General features: G+C 49.4%; 1 protein-coding gene across 1 annotated transcript in view; it reads left to right on the forward strand.

Moving 5' to 3' along the window:
- REELD1 (reeler domain containing 1) overlaps positions 1 to 19,351 on the forward strand; it is a 46,855-nt gene extending 27,504 nt beyond the window's left edge. The window contains exons 4-8 of the mRNA XM_029602462.1: positions 311 to 480; positions 2,033 to 2,074; positions 14,230 to 14,566; positions 15,146 to 15,209; positions 17,559 to 19,351. Coding sequence (XP_029458322.1) covers positions 311 to 480; positions 2,033 to 2,074; positions 14,230 to 14,566; positions 15,146 to 15,209; positions 17,559 to 18,152 — 1,207 coding nt within the window. The 3' untranslated portion in view covers positions 18,153 to 19,351. The remainder of the gene's footprint in view (positions 1 to 310; positions 481 to 2,032; positions 2,075 to 14,229; positions 14,567 to 15,145; positions 15,210 to 17,558) is intronic.
- The last annotated feature ends 2,474 nt before the right edge of the window (positions 19,352 to 21,825 follow it).

The raw sequence follows: 21,825 nt of genomic DNA on the forward strand, positions 1-21,825 counted from the left end.
TGCAGATGTCACAATGCTAGCTCTTTCCACTCAGCAAGGGACTGTACTGGTTGAGCTTTCTGGAGAAGACTAAGCAATGTTCTTGCTTTGTGTTATGCTAGAAGTGTACACTTTTATAGTATTTATTAATTATTTGGATTGATTGTCCATCTTTTTGAATAAGTAACTTGCTTATTTTGAATAAGTAATTCTCCAGCTTGTTAACTTGGAATTGTACCAGCCTAATGCCCAGAGGCCGCGCAGTCTGTGGCAACAGTGCCTAGCCTGGCCGCTTTTTGACATAGCTGTGCATTTTTTTCCCCCCTCACAGTTTATCAGTAGTCCAGTCGTATTTCGTTTACTGGGCACGGATTGAATCTGCCGTCATATCTGACCAGACAGAAAACAGAACGTATCCTGCTCACCGCAACGACAACCACTCCAGCACAATAGCCCCATCGCCTCTGCAGAGACCCGATGTGAATGTCTCGGCCGATGAAGGTATATATATATATATACCCATGTATAGGGTGGAGCTTCTTCAGTGCCAGCAGTTTGCAGCAGACATTTTTCACCCAACTTCACCCAAAAGAAGTTGCTTAAGATTAGGATTTGACTATGGATGGCCCTGTATATTTATAACACATCAAAGTCAACAGGACCAAGTGTCCTAAACAAGCATCTATTTTTACTCAAAAGAACTTTCCTTAATCATCATCACTGAAACATACAAGACTTTAAACAATAAATATCACAAGCTTATAATGCAATATGCTTTACAAATATTAGTACAAACAGGGTTTTAAGTCATCCATGTATAAAGACATAAATTAACATATATCAGCAAATATAGCATGCCACAACACAATCACCTGTATATTTAAAGTTTAGATGAAACCTACACATTCAAATAACTCATACGCAAGCACAAACTACCCAAACATCCAACCTGCATGCACACAAACAATCCCAATATACATACAACAGTGCCATCTAATCCTAATCACAGTAATAAATTTAATAACATCTCTTATATTTCCTCCACCTTCAGGACAAAAACTCAACCCTGCAGTTCAAGAAGATGGTTTTCTTTATCAAGACGGTATTTGTTAAGCATATCCTGAAGGCCTGCTTGTTTTGCAGCCCTCGAGGATTGGAGCTGCCCACCCCTGTTGTAGACCCCAGCTGATCTCTATCCTTCTCCCTTACTGAGTATCCTCTGTGCTTATCAGAGGTGTAAAAGCCGCCTGATGGCAGCCGATATAATCATTCCCCTCAGGACAGGTGCAGTGTGGGCAATCCACGATCACATCCACTGAATTCGATGGAGCCCCAGTGGCTCTCCTTGGGAACCCGTGCAGTGCTGCCGCGTGACCCGGTCTCTGGAGGGAAGTATTGAGTCAGTCCCCCTCTTTTTTTTGTTTTTTTGTTTTGGATACTCCTCTCCTGATGCATTCTGGTTCCTGTAGTGCTGATTTCCAGAAGCAATAGGAAGACTATTTATAATGTTGTGATACAGGTTTGGAAAACCAGGAGTGGCTAAAGATCTCTTTTGAAATAACCGGGTTTCGTGGCAACTCTGCTTGTGGGGACTCTAGGGGACATTTTTCCCCCCTTTTTTTTTTTCCCCCTGCTCATCTCTGACACCCTCATTCTCTTTCTCCCTGACTGGGAAAGACTGCTGTATCCCAGGCTGCAGGGAAATTGGAGGGAGGAGCTCACCCCCTACCCCAAAACACCAATAGCATAACAGAAACCGGAGGGAGGACACACGGCTTATTCCCATGTGGCCTTAGTTCTGAAGCACTAATGCACCCCTGCCGGGGGGTTAGGCACAGGATCCTATCACACTGGCTTATGCTCTCCAAACTGCGCAGCTGCTTTTTCTGGGCGAAGAATAATAATAGTGACATCCGTGTTCTCAGATCCTACTTCCATCCAAAGGTGAATTGCACACACACACTGAACAGTTCTATTTGCCCAGTTGGGTGCTTCCCCATGGAGGGATGAAAGGCAGAGTGTGCATCTCATGGTTTTTCTTTCATTATAACAGGTTTCCTTGGCACACCTCGAAATACACAAGCAAGTACAGAAGGTATGGACAACGGATTTTACTGGAGTGGTGTCGTGTAGAAACCAGCAGATTTGTGTTTTGTTTGCTGAGATGAAACCTATGGTAATAAGATCCCTGAATCCACATGTACTTGCCTTTCCTTTTATCTACCTCCATTTCTTATTAGAGGTTTTCATAGTTTTTTTTGTTTTTATTTTGTGCCCATTTAAGAACATAAGAAATTGCCATGCTGGGTCAGACCAAGGGTCCATCAAGCCCAGCATCCTGTTTCCAACAGTAGCCAATCCAGGCCACAAGAACCTGGCAATTACCCAAACACCAAGAAGATCCCATGCTACTGATGCAGTTAATAGCAGTGGATATTCCCTAAGTAAAATTGATTAATAGCCATTAATGGACTTCTCCTCCAAGAACTTATCCAAACCTTTTTGAACCCAGCTACACTAACTGCACTAACCACATCCTCTGGCAACAAATTCCAGAGCTTTATTGTGCGTTGAGTGAAAAATAATTTCTCCAATTAGTCTTAAATGTGCTACTTGCTAACTGTTGCAGTCTGGGAAGCTGCGGTTCGAGAGTGGACCCTTGAGCCGAACCACCCTGGGTAGAGTGCTCGGGAGGGCGGAGCCACAGGCACAGATCAAGGCACTGTAATTTGCGAGAGCCGTTAAAAGTCAAGTAATGAGAATGTGATACTCTTCGAAGTAATTGTGTTTAAGGGAAAAAAAGATGAAGGGGATATTATTCAAAATGTATACGTTATTATTCCCGGATCAAGAAAATAAACATATAAAGCAAGTGGGAAACCTATGTCTAGTAAAATATGGGAAGAGCATTATGGGCCGGATTTTAAAAGCTCTAACACGTGTAATCGCCTTACGCGCGGCCGGGCCTATTGCCCCGGGAACGCATGTAAGCCCCAGGGCTTGCAAAAAGGGGCGTGGAGGGGGTAGGGGGGCGGGAGGGTCAGAGGCTCCCGGCAACAAGCGGCTATTTGCTGCCGTGCGGGGATCGCGCACTCGGCAGTCGGGGGCCGAAGTAAGTTTTAAAACAAAAAAAGAAGAAGAAAAAGGTAGGGGGGGGGGGGGGAAAGGAGTTAGTGGAAGGGAAGGTGTGGGGGGGGGGGGGGTTGGAAGTTCCCTCCGAAGCCTGGGAGGGAACGGGGGAAGGCAGCGTGTGCTCAGCACGTGCAAGGTGCACAATTGTGCCCCCCATGTGCGCGCCGACCCCCGATTTTATAACATCGCGCCCGCGCGTGCCTCTGAAAATCTACCCCTATATGACTATTGCCAAAAGCTTGCTGGCGGGCTGGGATGGTAGAAACTATACAATTTTGTATATAGCAGTTGTACCTCGCACCAGATAAGCTTCATAAGATCTACCCAGATGCTGATGAATTGTGCTGGAGGAAATGTGGAGAGGTGGGGGACACACTGTCGCATTTGGTGGTCCTGCCAAAAAGGTCCCGACTTTTGGACGCCAGTATCACACCCAGTTAAGGACATAAGCTCTGTGCACTACCTTGGGACCCCAGAATGTTCCTCCCTTTCTGTATATCGGAGTAAGCTGGCCAGCCAAAAAGAGGAGAATGATGATGCATCTACTGAATGCAGCAAGGTGTGAAATAGCTGAAAACTGGAGGGTGTCAAAGGTCCTGCTCAAGGAGCGCTGCTTATACCCAGATGTTGCGGTCTCCACCGCTTCCCCCTTACATAGCCTAATCAGGGCTCACCTCCGAGGGCCGCGGCTCTGCTGAGGATTCAGGACGTCCGCCATTGCTGGGCTGTCTCGCTGCCGCCCCGCGCGCACGCGGGGGACGCGCGTTATGGACGTACGCTCACCGGAAGCCTGACCCCGCCTGAGCTGACCACGCCACGGCCCCGAGCCCGATATAACCGGCGTCTCTCAGTCCTCTCATTGCCTTGCAAACGAGGGTCGCTACAGTGTGTAGTTCTTAGTTGCACTTCCGTTGTTCTGCTTCATCCACCGACCTCTGATCGTTCCGGACTCTGCTTCTTGCCTGCCGCCAGCCACCGACCTCTGCTCGTTCCTGACTCTGCTTCTCTGCCTGCCGCCAGCCACCGACCTCTGTCTCGTTCCTGACTCGCTTCTGCCTGCCGCCAGCCCACCGACCTCTGCTCGTTCCTGACTCTGCCGCTGCCTGCCGTCTGCCTCAGTCCACGGCTCTTCAGCCGCAGCTGCTGCGCCCCTGTCCTACGGACAGCGCTCTAACGCGGGCCTGGGCTGGAACCACTGCCAGGCTGTCTTGGGTCCTGATACCTTCTACTTCCTGCCAGGCCTCTGGCCTACTCGCTGCTGGCTCTCCTAGTGCACCCTGCAAGTTCCATTCAGGACATTACTGACTCTGACCACTGCTACCGCTTGCTCTGTGCTCCTGGCCTATTGGCTCTTGCTGCTGGACTCTGTGCTACTCCTTGCCCGGGCCTTCCTAGAGAGACTGACACTGTGCATAAGTCCCAAGGGACTGGGAACCCTACGGGCTCCCTCCTGGGGGGTTCCCAGTTCCCGGGTGAAGACCTGTTGCTTGTGGCTTCCGCCTCCCGAGCTACTCTACCCAGGGTGGTTCGGCTCAAGGGTCCACTCTCGAAACCGCAGCTTCCCAGACTGCAACACCAGAATCAGGACAGCACATTACCTAAGGTATCTTACAGCAATTGGAAGAAACAGAGGCTCTCATCATGTGCTGATATGGGAACCTTTTTTTTGCTGTGGTACTGGAGCTCTGATCGAACCTTGACACCTGACTGAAAGGGATTAGGTGGGGAAGGGGGAACGTGGGGGAGGGGAAGAGGAGCATCAAAATTATCAAAATGTTACTTGGGAAATCCGTATTGTTGGAAAGTACAGCAGTTGTGTCACAGAATGGAAATTTGAAACTGTTATTGATGATGGAGGCATAATCAGAAGTAAATGTAAAAAAAATAAATAAATAAAATAAATCGGGATGTGGCCATAAAAAAAAAGACGTTCTTGTTCCCCAGCCCTTCATGTTTCCAGTTCGTCCGGAAGTAGCGTGTGCGCAGCTGAGGAAGACATACAGTTTTCCAAGTAAACAGTAAGAGGCAGATTTTAAAATGTACACGCGTGGCCTACATTTGTACGCGCTACCCAGCGTGCACAAATGTACGTCTGATTTTATAACATGCGCGTGCAGCCGCGCATGTTATAAAATCAGGGGTTGGCGAGCGCAAGGGGGTGCACAATAGTGCACTTTGCACGCGCCGAGCCCTCGGAGAGATCAGTTGGCTTTCCCCGTTCCCTCCGAGGCCGCTCCAAAATCGGAGTGGCCTCGGAGGGAACCTCCTCCCCCCCTCCCCCCCTCCCCCTCCCTTCCCCTACCTGTCCCGCCCGTACCTTTATTTCACAAGGTTCGCCTGCCGGCCAACTGCCAGCAAGCAATCCCCCGGCCCAGTGGCCTTGCAGAGGCCTCTGGCCACGCCCCCTCCCTGCCCCGGACCGCCCCGCCCCCACCCTGCCCATTTTTTCAAGCCCCAGGACTTACACGCGCCCGCCGGACCTTTTAAAATCCGCCCTTTAGCTGTTTTTACCGACTTCAAACAATGTACACAGAAAAGCAGCGGGGGGCTTTCTGGGGGAGTAACGATTGCGCGCCATTTCAGTGGCCGCTGGTTACGGAGGCACCATCATAGCGCTGAGAGCTGGGTTTAAGAAGGTCAGCGTTGCGCCAGTTGAGAGTTTCACTAATCGACTTTGTTGATCCCCTGTGTCTCCGGCTGATCTGGCGGAGGAAACCCAACAAACCTCTCATCTGTGCTGCAGTGAATGCACAACCGCTTGAGAATTGCTTTCTCTTAATCGCATCTTTTGTTTAGCTCACAATTAACCCCCAGGCCTTTACTTTCCGTGCTTCGTCTGTCCTCTGATCGGGCTTGCAGGAACGTACAATACCTGATCTTGTATTAGAGGGACTTGTCCACGTTGCCCTTTTAGAGGACGAGGGAGTAGCCAAGATCTGACCCAGTTCATCCAAGCAGTTAAACATTTCCTGAAAGATCCCAGCCTTCGGGCCACCTTCACTTTCTTCCTGCCCCCCCGCTGAGCGAGGTTTTCGCGGGCTGTTACGCTTAATGCTTTTGCGATAGATTTGTTACAATGTTTGCCTTCCTGCATTTGTTTCTTCTGTGCAGAGGACACAGCCTGATCAATACTTTTACTCAGAGGAACATGCTTTTCTGAAATCATGCCAGCTTATAAGAGCTGGGTTGTGAAAATCACTTTGTCTCTCTTTTAAGAAGCCTCTTTCCTTACAAGTTGGTTCTTTTCCAATACCAGAATCTTTTTTTTCTAGTGTGAAAGCCTTCCAGTGGCGTACCGAGGGGGGGGGGGGGGGGGGAGCAGCAGCTCCCAGTTTTCTCCACTCCCCATTTATAATTGTAAGCCAGAAGCTTAAGATATTGTTCTTGCTCTGACTAAACAAAGGTGAATTAAATTGCAAACGAAAAAACTGTAAAGGCAATACCTGTGTTGGTTCAGAGAGGGGTCAATGCAAATTCTTTCCTTTGAAGCCTACAGAAGTCCTTCTCACCTATGCAAATGTTAAATTACCCTCTGGCTCCTCTACAAGAGGGTGGGGGGGGGGGGGGGGGTGCCATGGCTGGAAGCCAGTGGTATTATCTCCTGAAATGCAGTGACGCCAATTGGACTTGGCTACCATTGCTAGGATTAAATGGATATTTCCGCAGAAGGAAACCTTTGAGTTGAATGGACCTATGGCAGTTCTTGGAATCACAACTTGGGGGTATGATCCCGGACCAGAGCCAGTGAGGAGCAGGGGATCGATTGCTAATGAACTTTTGTAATTAGGATGAAAAGAAAGGTTGTCTTTGTTCGGTCAGACAGGCAGAACGGGGAAAGGACAGGACATAGCAATGAGGTAGGTTCCTACCCCAGCTACATGGCTGCTACCACAAAGGAAAGAGCAGTTGCAGTTAGATGGCAGGGTTCCTCATAGCCATAGTCTGTAGAATAGTAATTATATAGCAGTGCCGAGGAAGCAGTGGTTTGTTATTTTGTAGTGAGGGAAAAGAGTGTGAGGTTCAAATATTTCCTGACCTTTTTATTTCATTTATAGCTAGGAGGACAGTATTTAGAGTAGTATCTGCATACATTCAGTATCAGGCTGATTTAGTTGCAGGGAAATTCAGAAGATTTGTCATGATTTTATATAGAGTAGACAGGGAAGTTATGGTTTTTTGTGAGAACTGGTATTTCAAATCTCCTGTGAGTATGTATGAGAGAGAGAGGATAAACTCTGTATGTCCCCCCCTAATCCTCGACAATCTCTGGGTGACTGGAAATCGAGATTTCCCAAGTATAGACAAGCAGGGGCTTTCTTTTTTTTATCCTTTTTAGTTTTAATTATTGGGTGTTATTTGTTATATGTGCTGTTTTGAAATATTTTATGGTGCTTGGGAAATGTTTAAAAAATTTATATGATTTTAATTAATAGAAGTTATTCTATTTGTCAGTAGTTTTAAACTATTCATTTATTAGTATGGTTTTACTATTTTAATTGCTGCTTTATGGTTCATAATTGTATTTATTTTATAAGGAATGGTGGTTCTGTTTTTCCATTGTTACACACAGAGTCCGGCTTCTTGGGGTTTCCATTTCAGTTTTTGTCTGCATATTGCTGGTTCTAATTTGCGATCCTTTATTCTGTATTTGGTGAGGGTGTGCCTGCTCTGTGCATGTGACCAAGGGGAGAGATTCTTCTAGTGACTAGTGTTTGTGTAGGGATCATTAGCAATCGGGTTTGTTTTGTTTCCTCAGTAGGTGGTGTATTGGTATTCTAGGACCCAGTGTAATATTTACCCTTGCTTTTTCACAGGTAGGGTTATTGTTGTTTGAGTCCTTGGTGTTATTACTTTTATGTTACGATGGGATTGCAGTATAGATTTTGAGTGTCTTTTTTGCAAGGTTTTGTGTTAGTTCACAATGTGCCTGGCAGTGGAAGCTGTTTGTGCTGCTGTTACTGTGAGGTGACACCAGAATTTGAAAATATCTTTTAGTATGATGAACTGTAAGGGAAACATCCAAGCTCCATTGTTTGGGGGAATTTCAGTGGATGCACAGTGTTACAGAACTGGAGGTGCAGGATTTATATTGACATTCTGTCCCTTCCTATACATTCCAGGCTTCACTCTCATAGCCATATAGAATTAGTTGACTGAGGCTATCAAATAATTTTATAGTGTGAAACTGGCCAGCTTTTTAAAATAATACACAGAAGATCCTTTGGACTTTCTTATTAAGACTTTTTTTTAAATAGCCAGCTTTAAAACAGGGGGCCATGCTATGGAGAGGTGGGTGTGATATGAGGAAATGTCATGTGGCTTCCCCCCCTCCCCCAAATTCTTCTGTCTAGAGACGCCACTGATTTTCTGTGACCTTAAGCATTAGGGGCGCTGGAGAGGCTCACAAATGCATTGGGCCCCCAGGCGCTGGAGACCCTCGGTAATGCTACTGAAGCCTTCTCTACACTTCTGCCTGCGCGGAGGAAATCCCAGTAAGAAAAGCAGTCTGTCGCTTCTTCAGTGACGGGAATATTCATACTTAGGCTTTTCCAATCCAGGCTGAGGCCAAAGGTCGTCACGTTGCGTCGGATGTGGCTCTGGGCGCGTTTGCTCGGGGCCCTCCCCAGTCCTGCTTAGATTCCCTAGGGTCAGCTCGTAGGGAGGTTTTTAGGAGTCCTACTGAGCTCTATTCTGAGCTATCATTTACCGTGTGAAGTCACCGTCGCTGCGGCCTCCGTCACTGTCCCGTACATCGCCGGTCATCTCCATCCAGTATAGAGGACAACTTTCAAGGCGATCGGCGCGGGTAGATATCGGCCGTCGGAAAAAGGGGCAGCCCCTTGATGCGGCTGAAGTCCACGGGTGGCGGAAGGAGCAACACACGGATTTTAGCTGTGCCGAGAAGGAAAGGGAGAGGCGGGTTTAGGCACGTAGACGGCGTTTTGAAATTTGTGTCTGTGCTTTTCCAGCAAAAATCTTCCTGCAGAAGGAAAGCAGCTGCACGTGACCGCGTGCACCTCGTCTTCCCCCACAGCACATTACAGAGCGGACGTGCGCGTGTACTTCCTCGTCAGACAATCGGTGCCAAGCCTGTGGGTAAAATATACGCCTGCCTTTATCCCAGTGCAGCTTGAAGATTGACCCCCATGGATGTCAATTCTTCCATTCTGTTGAATTCAAAAGAATTTTCTAATTTCAAAGGAGGCTCCAAAAATGCTTAAATTGTTCTCCCATTAAATAAAAATCTATGATAAGTAGAATACATATTTATTTGTTTATTTGTTGAGTTTTATATACCATCATTCGGTAAAGCCATCATAACGGTTTACAAAGTTCAAATTGCAAGACTTTTAACAAATTGAGCAAAAGGCATAACAGGAAGCATATTAAACAAAAAGAGAGACATCCAATTACAAAGAAATTAACTGGAACTTGCACTACGGATTGCACTAAGGGGTTTATATCTTTCACTCTAATTTATATTTTCAGTTTTACCCCACCCTAACCTACCAACACTGTCAGAATACAAAAAAAAAAAAAGCAAACTGAACCTAATTGCAGGAAGAAGCCACCCCACCCATGTCACAAGCCACAATGACCCTTGTAACACGCAGGCTTCCCTTGAAGATGCCATTTGTCCTCAGCCAGCAAGGTTACAACATGGAGACAGTGAAGGTCCCTCCCTTTCAGTACAAATCAGTGGGGACGTGGACTCCTGCTGCGTGTGCTAAGTGAGAGAGGGAAGGGGTAGGGTGGTATGCCCCAGGCCAGTTAAAAGGGCTCTTTCTACGCATCGTGGGCAAGGCTGAAGTTTTCCCTCCCAAAACGAGCATAGTGGGACAGTACCTGCCTAGTGTAATTACCACAGGGCAGTTTGCTCTGCTGCTGCTGCTGGGCCCACCCAGCCCACAGGCTGAGGCTCTTCTCTGGGCCTGCAGCCCGAGACCACGCTGCATTGCAGCATCTGCCGAGGCTGAGCAAGAATATGAAGTGCGTTCCTTAATACTCCACGAGGAAATGAATGCGTCGGCACTCACAACTGCCCCTTGGTCGCACTCCTGCTTGTGAGCCTCCCTCTTCGCTGTACATCACTGGATATAAACGCCCTTAGACCAGAAGGTATCCGTTTGTCTGTCTGTATGCCTGTCGGGGGTGGGTAAGGTGTGGCACGCGTACCCACCAGGCGACTCAGCCATTCCACAGATGGCACCGATCCCATCCATATTAGAGATGTGAATCGTGTCCTCGATCGTTTTAAACGATCGATTTCGGCTGGGAGGGGGAGGGAATCGTATTGTTGCCGTTTGTGTGTGTAAAGTATCGTCATAAATCGTTAAAATCGTGAGCCGGCACACTAAAACCCCCTAAAACCCACCCTCGACCCTTTAAATTAAATCCCCCCCCTCCCGAACCCCCCCCAAATGCCTTAAATTACCTGGTGGTCCAGCGGCACACTAAAACCCCCTAAAACCCACCCCCGACCCTTTAAATTAAATCCCCCACCCTCCCGAACCCCCCCCCCAAATGCATTAAATTACCTGGGAGTCCTCCGTAGCGGCGGTCCGTGGCTAAATCGGGGGAAGGGGGAGAGCACGAAAACCGGCACACTAGATCGTGAGGTCTTCAGCCGGCGCCACTTTTCAAAATGGCCGCCGCAAAATGGCGGCGGCCAATAGACGAAAACAATTCGACGCAAGTGGTCATTCCGGACCCCCGCTGGACTTTTGGCAAGTCTTGTGGGGGTCAGGAGGCCCCCCAAGCTGGCCAAAAGTTCCTGGGGGTCCAGCGAGGGTCAAGGAGCGATTTCCTGCCGCGAATCGTTTTCCGTACGGAAAATGGCGCCGGCAGGAGATCGACTGCAGGAGGTCGTTCAGCAAGGTCCGGAAATCTCGCGAGGGTTCCGGACCTCGCTGAACGACCTCCTGCAGTCGATCTCCTGCCGGCGCCATTTTCCGTACGGAAAACGATTCGCGGCAGGAAATCGCTCCTTGACCCCCGCTGGACCCCCAGGAACTTTTGGCCAGCTTGGGGGGGGCCTCCTGACCCCCACAAGACTTGCCAAAAGTCCAGCGGGGGTCCGGAACGACCTCTTGCGTCGAATCGTTTTCGTCTATGGCCGCCGCCATTTTGCGGCGGCCATTTTGAAAAATGGCGCCGGCTGAAGACCTCACGATCTAGTGTGCCGGTTTTCGTGCTCTCCCCCTTCCCCCGATTAGCCACGGACCGCCGCTACGGAGGACTCCCAGGTAATTTAATGCATTTGGGGGGGGGTTCGGGAGGGTGGGGGATTTAATTTAAAGGGTCGGGGGTGGGTTTTAGGGGGTTTTAGTGTGCCGGTTTTCCTGCCCTCCCCCTTCCCCCGATTTACGATTTTTTGACGATAAATCGGGGGAATTGGTATTGTATCGTGGCCCTAACGATTTTTGACGATTTAAAATATATCGGACGATATTTTAAATCGTCAAAAAACGATTCACATCCCTAATCCATATACCCACAAGAGGCTGGCTGGGGAGTCAGCGGAGTGGGCTTAAAGGTGGATCAGGCATCGGCATCCTGCCCGCATGCCTGGAAGATCATTTGTCATTTATTTATATATTTATTTAAATAATTTATAGCTCGCACCATCAACAGATATATCTGAGCGGGTTACAAGTGAACGTTCATAATCTTTAAAACTCAAAATACATACAATCTATTAAATGTACAAAAGAAAAAAAACAACTTAAAGCAAAGAATGAAATGACAACATGGCAACAGCTCAAAAACATCGCACAGCTCTGAAACAGAAATACTTAGGCTGAGTCATATCGAGTCCTGAGAAACATGCCAGCCACTAGACCAAGATAGCAAATTAAAACGGTAAAAGCTTGTTAAAAGCTAAAGTTAACCATCGAGTCTTTAAATGTTTCAAGAACATAGGGAGAGAAGATTCGTCCCTCAAACCAGCAGGAAGCAAATTCCGTAATTCAGGACCTGCTGCATAAAAGATTCTTTCTCTCGATTCATCCAATTTTATAAGTTTAAAAGGGGGAATAGGAGACATGAGCAATGCAGGTCAACACGATAGCAGCCTATGTGGCTCAGAGCACTGATAATGAGGAGGATAGGCTGGGGAGGGGGGAGAGACAAGGAAAGAAAGCTCAGGTTGTACTGTGGAGGAAAGATGATTAGGGTTGGGCTGGGGAGGGGGAAGAGAGTGCTTGGGTTGGAGAGAGTGTTGGGGTTGGATTAGGAGTGGGGGAGGAGAGAGGACTGTGGTTGGGCTGGGGAGTCAGGATTGGGGGAGACAAGAGAGTAATGGGGTTGGAATGGGGAGGAGAAAGAGTTGTATTTGGGCTGAGGAGACAGAAGAGGGGGAGAGAATATTGGGGTTCAGACTAGGGGAAGGAGGAGGACACAGTGTTGGGATTGGACTAGGAAGAAGATAAGGAGAGATGGCTGGGAATAGGGATGAAGTCTGGGAAAGGAGAGAGGGCTGCAGTTGAGCTGGAAAAGGGAAGTGCAAAGTTCTGGAGTTGGGGGTCAGATGAAGGGAGGAGAGATCTGGATTTGGACTGGGGAAGGATGAGGAGAGGGCTGGGATTGCCCTGGAGAGGGGGAGGAGAGAGGGCTGTGGTTGGGCTGACTAGTAATGAGGAGAGGATAGAGTGTTGGGGTCGAACTTGGTGAAGTTGAAGAGAGACTGTTGGGGTCAGGCTGGAGAGGAGAGAGGGCTTAGAATAAGGCTGTGGGGTGTGGTGAGAGTACTTGAGTCCAGCTGTGGAGAACTGAGGAGGATGGAGTGCTCGGGTTGGACATGTGGGAGGGGAGGAGAGGGTCTTGGGAAGGGGGAGAGGAGAAGAGCGTGCTCAGGTAGGGTGGATAGTTGGCGAGAGTATTGAGATTGTGGGAGTGTGTTAGGGTCAGGTTGGGGAGGGGCAGAAGAGAGTTCTGGGAAAGGGGGGGGTCTGAATGTCTTGGGTTCAGACTGGGGAGGAGGGGTTGGGAACAGCTCATGTTTCATTTTATTTTATTTAACCATTTAGGATAATTTTAAAATGAATGCGCGTGCGCCCATAAACACGCGGCGCGTGAGCGAAGATACGCTGGAATTTTAAATCCTGCACACATATGTTTTAAAATACACCAACCACGCATAAAAATATGCTTCTAATTTTAAGAGGTTACTTGAGCACAGCTAGCGCGCGCGTTTTCCGTAGGACTTTGTCGACTTTTACACACGTATGTAGGCGGATTTTAAATCATGCTCGCGTGAGGGACAACCCAGTTTTTCCCAATTAGTCTACCAGTTTGCCCAGTTAATATTGATGTCGTCCAGACTCCTCTGGTTCTTCATCCTGCACACTCCCCCCCAGTTGACCTACATCCCTCATCTTGTCCTGTAAGCCCTAAAACTCGAGATCCACAGTCTTGCTTCTCATCTGGAGCAGCAGTAAAGTAAGGGGGATAACAGCTGACGGGCGCCACAGTCTCCGGTTTTAAAATACGGAGTTTCGTGCGTAACTGTTGGCCCCGCCCCGGAATGCTCATGCTCCGCCCATGCACCGCCTCTTATTTATGACACGTGCACCGGCTTTTTAAAATCCGCGTTGCTTGCGTGCGGCCTACATTGGGCCTCTTTGTGCAGGCAACGCTTTTAAAATCTACCTCGGTACGTGTAGAACTTTCCGCATGCGCTTTATAAACAACAACGAGGGCTAGGACTGCTGCTACAGCCAAGAATAATATAAATAAGTATTACTTGTGCCCTCAAGTAGGAGTCCAAGGGCACAGTTCAGATTCCAGGGCTTGAGATGTCCAAATTTCCTGTAGGTTTTATAAGCCCACTACTGACCAGGCCTCCCCGTCGGGAGGGGGGAGGGACTTCTCCCCAAGGCCCTGCCTGTTGCTTTAACAATCCTTAAGATATAGAGGAATAATGGCCTTGCACGATGAATGCGCCTCCAACAGAACCTTTCAGAAAGGTTTACCGCATTCGCCGCTCTCATTTCTATGTCTCACAGTTTAAAGACTCCAAGAGCACCGGCGATCCCTCATCTCACAGGGAAACCTCAGTGGGAGTCGTATCCGAATGACTCGTTGTCTTGCCCTGTTTTCTTTTATTTCTCCCCTCAGCTCTTAGCCCTCACAGCAGCGCTTCGGATCAGCGCGCAGACGCTGCACCCGCCAGCCTGACGCGGACTAGGGCCACGGAGGGTCCACGGCGCCCTGCGCCGCCTGCGGAAGACGAGTGGGGCGCAGAGGTCACGGAGGATGGAACTCGCTCGCCCCCGTTGCCCCCAGCTTCCGCGGCAGCATCGGGCGAGGGAGGAGAAGGGCCCCGTGGAAGCGGCGCTCGCACCGACCGGGGACTGGAACCCTCTCTGCGGTCCGAAGGGCCGGGAACGCTGCTTGCCCTCCTCGGTGTCCTGCCGCAAGACGAGGCCTCCGGCCACAGCACGCGAGATGACAGGTAGTGGCGCTGGGAGTCCCTCTGGTGTGTCAAATTACTGGGTGGGCTTGGGGGGACTTTTTAATCGGGTAGGAATGCCATTCCACGTGTAGACGAAAGGACTGTTCGAGCAGACGGCCCCCGGGGGGTTTTCTTTGCCCTACATGTCCGGTTCTTTTGATAGAATCCCATTAAGGGACGGAACAGGAAGTTGGGTATGAGTTGGTGAAAGAGGGAATGCTTGTTTAACAGAGTGATAAAGAAGTGGACGCCTCGGCTTCTGGCGATTATTGAGTTGTCCCAGTTGTGCCACCCACCCCCCACCGGCAAGCGCACTACATTATTGAGAGAGAGCACGCTGCCCAGAGAAATCTAGCAATATATATGCAGCTGCTCGCCAAAGATGGAAGACAAACTGCAAGCTTAAGCCCTGGGATGGATGTGGTGCGTCCCTGCCTCCTTCCGGCAGCCAGTCTTAAGTTCCTCTTGTCAGCCAAGGCAGTGTTTGTTGTGGCCAGCGCTGGCTGGTTTTAAATTCTGTGAACCCTGCCGAGAGCATCAGAGGAGTAAATGGTAAATATCGTTCTTCCACCACTGCAGGTCAGAGGGCATCGCCAGCTTCACCGCGTTACAGCCGTGCTCTGCTTGCGGTAGCAGCATGTCGGTAAGAAGAGCGACTTTTTCACAATGACCGATTCTACTGTTTTAGGCTGGGGAGCGAGTACTAAACCAGAGCAAAGTTTAAAGGGTAGAAGATCCTGCCTGAAAAAATATATATATACACGACCTCCTGAGTCGATCATTGAGAATCAAATGTTTACCTGATGGCGGCCACAGTGTAATACACAGAGATAGATACAGGGCCTTATTTTTGATAAAAATCTTGTCCCATTCTGTGTCTATGTAAAACATCTCTATTGAATAAGGCCCATAGATGTATAGCTACATATGTGCACGTACAGGACACCCGTAGACAGGCACAATCAGAAGCTCAAACAGGGATTGCTTTAGGATGATTCTCTTATGTAGCTTTCCCTCCAGTGCCTTTCAAACCAGTCAGAATAGTTACAGATCTCGGAGCAGCATTGATCCTCGAGAAAAGTGGACTCTTCGCAGGTTTTGGCTCAGCATTAGACTGATCCACAACACAATGCAGGAGCAGAAGCCTGCACTTCAAATATTCAGCACCAAACAGAGGGAAGTGCAGGTAATTCAATAAGTCCCCTCAACTTCAGATTCTTTTCATCAAAGGTTTCTTTTTATTTTTACATCGGCAGCTCCATTGCTTAGACAAGCACAGAATTTAAGAAGGGTTCCCCCGACACGGACGCATGTTTCGCCAAACCCGGCTTCGCAGAGCAAATATCCTTGCAAAGCAAACATCAGCACAGCGATTAAAAGTTGAAGAATCCCTGTCTCTAAACGCTTGTCCGGGTTTGGCGAAACATGCGTCCGAGTCGGGGGAACCCTTCTTAAATTCTGTGCTTGCCTAAGCAGTGAAGCTGCCGATGTAAAAATAAAAAGAAACCTTTGATGAAAAGAATCTGAAGTTGAGGGGACTTATTGAATTACCTGCACTTCCCTCTGTTTGGTGTCAGCATTAGAGTGAGCCAGAGAGGATGTCAAGCAGGAGCTTCTGAGATCGCACAGGCCTCTTCGTCCGATGACCTCGGCACCCTTGCAGAACTCAGGGCTTCCCAAGCCTCTCTCTGATTTTCGGCAGGTCCACAATGAATGTGCATGAATACCTTTGCATGCACTGGGGCCAATATCCGCAAATGTATCTCATGCATGTTTCGCAGCAAGAGATCCTAAAAACCCGACTGGCTGTGGGATCACCGGGAGGGGTTTGGAACGCCCTGACATAACTGATCCCACTGGCCTAGTCAGAGGCATCACAAGCTGCAAGGAAACCAGCTTACAGGTGCTGCCCCAGCTGGCTGAAGACGGTTCACGGATTCCTATAAAAGAACTGCTGAGGCCCATCGCAAATGCTGCTGTCCGCTCAGTCCTAGGCCCTTCGGTCAAATACACATCTGCACTCAGTGCTGGCATTCCTGCACCTTCCATCAGCCCTAAAACCCTCAAACCAAATAAGAACGGTGCAAGATATTTGCTTGGTTTTAGTGCAAGCTACTCCACAAAATTTATTGCAGTATTCGATTTAATCCACGAAGCTATTTGTGTCTTTTTTTATGAGAGGGACAGTGGCAGCAGCTTCTTTCTGCTCCCTTGGGTTTCTGCTCGCTCAGTCAGCTCTTGCTAGGGTTAGGGCACCAGGGGTTTTCATTGGCAGCTGGCCAGGCTTATCTGTCATATTTTTAACCCTTTCTGGCCGCGAGGTATGAGCTGGGGTTCCCTCTGGAGTCTGGCACAAGGGCTCCTTTGAATCAGCCAGGGTGTGTGTCACCATTGCACGACGGCTGGGACCCGTCCTGCCTGCAGAGAGTGTAAGCACTGTCGCCTCGCCAGCCCGAGGGGGCGGATGCCAGAGGGGTCCCTCCGCATCTCGGTGCCGAGCGCCGCCGCCGGCCGATCCCGGACTTTTGGGGATTTTTATCGCAAGCTTCTTTCTGAGGTACAGCACAAGCAGATCAGACAACTGCAGTTATCCAGTAACAACTGAACTCGCTTTATCCACCTTGCGAGGATATAAGGCTGAGGGGGATCACGCTGGGATTTAAGGCTGGGAGCCGCGTAGTTACTCAGATGTGACAGGAAAGTGCCTTAGACAGTACAACTGTGAATGCTGATGAACTGACGTTTGCTACATGTTGTTTTTTTTGGTTTTTTTTTAAACAGTGATCAAGGCAGAAGGGGTATCACTCCTTTGGCCAGCATTTTTAAGATAAAACATGCTGACAGCTCCTCGTGTGCCTGTCTATCCCTCTTTGCCAGAATCGCCTTTTCTATCACGATCGCATTTGAAAGCTGCCAAGAGTATATACAGCTGTGTAGCACAGACCTGTTGAGGCGTAGGACTAACCTGTTTAATGCTTTTGTCATTTTTAAGGAGGCTTCCGTGAGTTCTAGCCCAGCCGTCCCGAGCCCTGCGGCAGACGCCCCCCAGCTTTGGAAGACGCAGTCATACCCGTCTCCGGGAGAAACGTGGCGGCGGGTGAGCGAGGAAGAAGAGACGAACGCATCCAGCAGATCCCTGCCGCCTTCCAGCCAGGGAGCCGGGAGGCGGTCGGTGACCGAGAAGGCGTCGGCCGACTTCCTGCAGCAGTCGGAGAATGCGGATTCAGGGCAGGCCGGGGGCACCCCTCCAGGGATGACCGGGCCAGCCCGGGAGGCCGTGGCGCCCGGGAAGGGAGGAGAGAAGTCCGGCGGCAGGAACATGCAGCTGGCCGCGGCTCAGCTGGGCATCCTTCTGGGCTGCTCGGCAGCGCTGGGGATGGCCCTGGCAGCCGGCCTGCGGTGCATCCACGCCCAGTACTGCCACAAGAGGACGGAGGTGTCCTTCAGCGAACCGGACAGCAACGTCATCACGGTGAGGGAGAACGGGGAGATGATGCACTTCCGGAAGATCCGGGAGAACAGCTTCGTCTTGGTCCAGGCCGAGTACAACTGGATCACGCCGGCCGCCAGTGGGAAAAAACAGTGATGTGGCTTTTCTGCGGGGAGCCCGTGGCGTTAACCCTTTGAGGCCCGCAGATTCTGCTGCCTTTCGTGTGTGTGTGAGTGCACTTTGCCAGTCCGGAGTCCTGAGCCCGGCACCAAACAGCTAGCAGCACCTTGTAGCCTAGGTGACATCATTGCCGTGTCCAAGCTAGAGCAGGTAAATGCAAGTAGAAAACTATCCATGTATCCGTTTAAAAAAATAAAATGCTCTCAGACTGGGAGTTCATAGAAATAGCTTCTGACTAAAGATTGTCAAAATCAGTTCGGCACGTTTGTGGCCAGTCAATGCGTTCCAGCTGGGGTAAAAAAAGAACAATTTCCCTCTGTTTTCCAAAACTAGGGCCTCATTTACTAAACATTTTCCCAAAAGTAAGTCAGGCCCCAAGATTGGCAAATGAATGTATTTTGATCAGGCCCAATGTTTTTCTGCTGTTCATAGTTTCCCCTCTAAAATAAAACCAGAGCTGCATCTGGCTGCGGGCACGTTATCTGCTCAGTGAGTTAGTTTTTCTCTTCCTCAGCGTCCACCTTACCTGGATGCATTTCTTTGACACCTGTGTAGAGCTCCTCTGAAAAGTTTGCATGCTTGAGGGGGCAGCTGGGCCAAATGATCTGAGTTGGCGATCCCAACCATCAATCTGGGTATTTGCAGGTCTGGCTTTTGGGTAGGGACAATTGTGTGGTCTCCCAGGGGTGCTGTGAGGCAAGGGGCATCTCAGGTGCTACCAGTATTGACCATTTTGCCGGTGGGCCAGGCAGCAGTGGTGATCGTAGGCACCCAGTATAAGCCTCTCCGAAGCCCGGTGGGCTGGATCTACATCGGTGTGGCTGGCAGGGGGAGTGGCGCTTAGTAGTGAGTCAGATTCCTCTGCCGCGCTGGGCCAGCCTCGCATTATGAGCTGCACAATTATGGGATTTCAAGGCTCAAACCATGAGAATGTCCCCGTGATGCTCTACTGAGTGCCACTCCTGCCAGCTGCGGGAGGCTAGGGAAGAGCTGGGGATGCAGCTGTGCCATGCCACTATCACGTTAAAATGAAAACCCTCGAAGTATTTCTGCCGTCAAAATGCCACTGGCAGGTAAGCATCCTTTCTTATCTTTGCAGCTAACCAGTCAGAAAGCCACTGACAGAACCACAGCTCTCTGCTCGGCCGTCACTGGCCCTTGGCTGAAAGTGCTGCCCCCCCCAGGCGCCGCCTGCCTGCCTGTAGCTAGGCAGCAGGAGAACTGCTCATTTCACTTGTTTCTGCAAGGAAAGGCCGGAAGTGAGCAGACGGGTGTCATCTCCTGTTATGGAGGCCAGCAGAAAGCAGGGGAGGAGTTTCCTGGGAATGAGGCTTCCCTCCCTGATTGTTCTAGAACCCTGGGGCCCTGTAAAAAGAACGCTGACTGCGGCAGGATCCTGAGACTCAACCATGCTGTGCCAGCGTCCTCCTCAAATCCCGGAGGAAAGCTGCAGATAGAACTAAAATATCAGTAATAGAACTGTGCCCCAGCTACATGAAAAGACTCTTTAAGCTTTCTCTCTCTTTTTTTTTTTTTGTGGCCTGGCAGTTTACTATTGCTCCTTTGGGCTTCGAGCTCAGACTGTAGCTCCCCCAGAACCAGGCATGTGTACTCTGAGTCTGGCCATTAGGGGTCACCATCACGGGGACTCCTTCCTGCGCCCCTACCCGCTCTCCTCCCCACCATCTTGGGGCAGTGAAGGCCAACACACTTCTCATCCTTAACTGGACCAGCACACACTGTACAAGAAACCGTTTAGCTCTTAAGAAAAACCTTAGACATGAATGTCAGCGGAAGAGGCAAGAGAATTATTATCCACTGACCGTGCCACTTATGCTGCAGTTCTGTAGTACTCTTAGTATTCTAAGTATTAAATAAATACTTGCATGGCTTGCTGTTTTTCACCCTGTGATTGGAGCTTGGGCCCACTGCTGGCTGATGTCTTGCAGCTCTCTCTCTCACCTTTTACTTTGCAGTAGAAGCCATGACAGAAAGCGACAGCTGCATTGTGGCATCCTTCCCTCCCGCTCTGTGGGAAAACCTCGGGGGTATTATTTCTCTCATGGAAACACAAAAGGCAAATCTCCTTTCTAAAAATAATAAAGATGCCAGATGGATGCTTCCAGGTCCCTCAGAAGGAAAAAGTTTGCTAATTGTTTTGTGTTTCCGTTGTTATCTGAGAAAATGACATTCCAGTTAAGAGAATTGATTCAGAGCACGATAACACTGGGACACCTTTATTGCATTGACCCAGCTTCAAAGAGCAAAGAAAACAGAGGCAGACGTTAACTTTTGGGCAGACCTACATGCCTCTGTATCAGGTGCAAATGGAAAGGCAACCTTTTCTGTCCATTTGCACCTGATAAAAATGACAGGATTTGCTCCAGTCTAACTTCAGTACAGCAGCTTGTTGCTAAGGGACCATGGTTAGAGCTGCCTATGCCCGGCCATTCACATGGCCCTGGTGAAGAATGGATAAGAAGCATAAGAGTTTGCCGGACACCCAGAGCTGGTGCAAGGATGTATCAGGCACTCAGCCTCGTGACCCCCCCCCCCCCCCCCCCAAACACCAATTAACTTTCAGAGCCATAGGCTACGCCCCCTTGGGATTATGAGAAACTTTAAAATCCTAGTGATCCCATCTTCATCCCTCTCAAAAAAACCCTGTGTAAACACATAATTTGACATAATATTTTTGAATATTAAACTTTATTTCATCATATATATATATATATTTACATACATACACATATACAATACAAATATGTTTCAGAACCTGTGTCAGTTCTGGAGACTGCATCACAAAAAGGATTAAAGTTGTCTAGAGAAAGGCACCCCAAATGGTTTGAGATCTACAAGATGAGACTTGAGGCTCTAAATATGTATACCCGAGAGGAGAGGAGAGACAGGGGGGATAGGAAACAGACTTTTAAATACCTTGCAGGTATTAAAATGCCAAAGAAAGAAACCTTTTCCAATAGAAAGGAAGCTGGTGAAGTATGAAGCCCCAGCGGGGTCAAACACAGGAACTTCAGGAAATATTTCTACCCCACCTGAAAAGTCCGCATGGAGGTGGTGCTGGAGACTAGGGATGTGCAGAGCCAAATTTTATGTTCATATTTTTTATGTCCGAAAGGGGGTCCCACTTGCGGCCAATATGGACATTAAAAAAATCCAATGAGTTGGGTATATGTACATATGTGCAAAAAAAAAATTTAAACCCCCTCACCCTCCTTAATCCCCCCCCCCAGACTTACCACAACTCCCTGGTGATCGAGCGAGGTGTGAGGACGTCATTTCTGCAATCCTTGGCGAGAAGCATGTGACGTCGGTGGCACGTCGAGTGACGCGGCGTCACGTGATTCCCGGCTCGTTCGCGCCGGACGGCTCGTTCGGCCCAAAAAGAACTTTTGGCCAGCTTGGGGGGGCCTCCTGACCCCCCCAAGCTGGCCAAAAGTTCTTTTTGGGCCGAACGAGCCGTCCGGCGCGAACGAGCCGGGAATCACGTGACGTTGCGTCTGAGTGACGCGGCGCCACGTGATTCCCGGCGAGTTCGCGCCGGACGGCTCGTTCGGCCCAAAAAGAACTTTTGGCCAGCTTGGGGGGGTCAGGAGGCCCCCCCAAGCTGGCCAAAAGTTCTTTTTGGGCC

Source organism: Rhinatrema bivittatum, chromosome 1 (assembly GCF_901001135.1).
Source record: "Rhinatrema bivittatum chromosome 1, aRhiBiv1.1, whole genome shotgun sequence".
In the NCBI taxonomy this organism is placed as follows: domain Eukaryota; kingdom Metazoa; phylum Chordata; class Amphibia; order Gymnophiona; family Rhinatrematidae; genus Rhinatrema; species Rhinatrema bivittatum.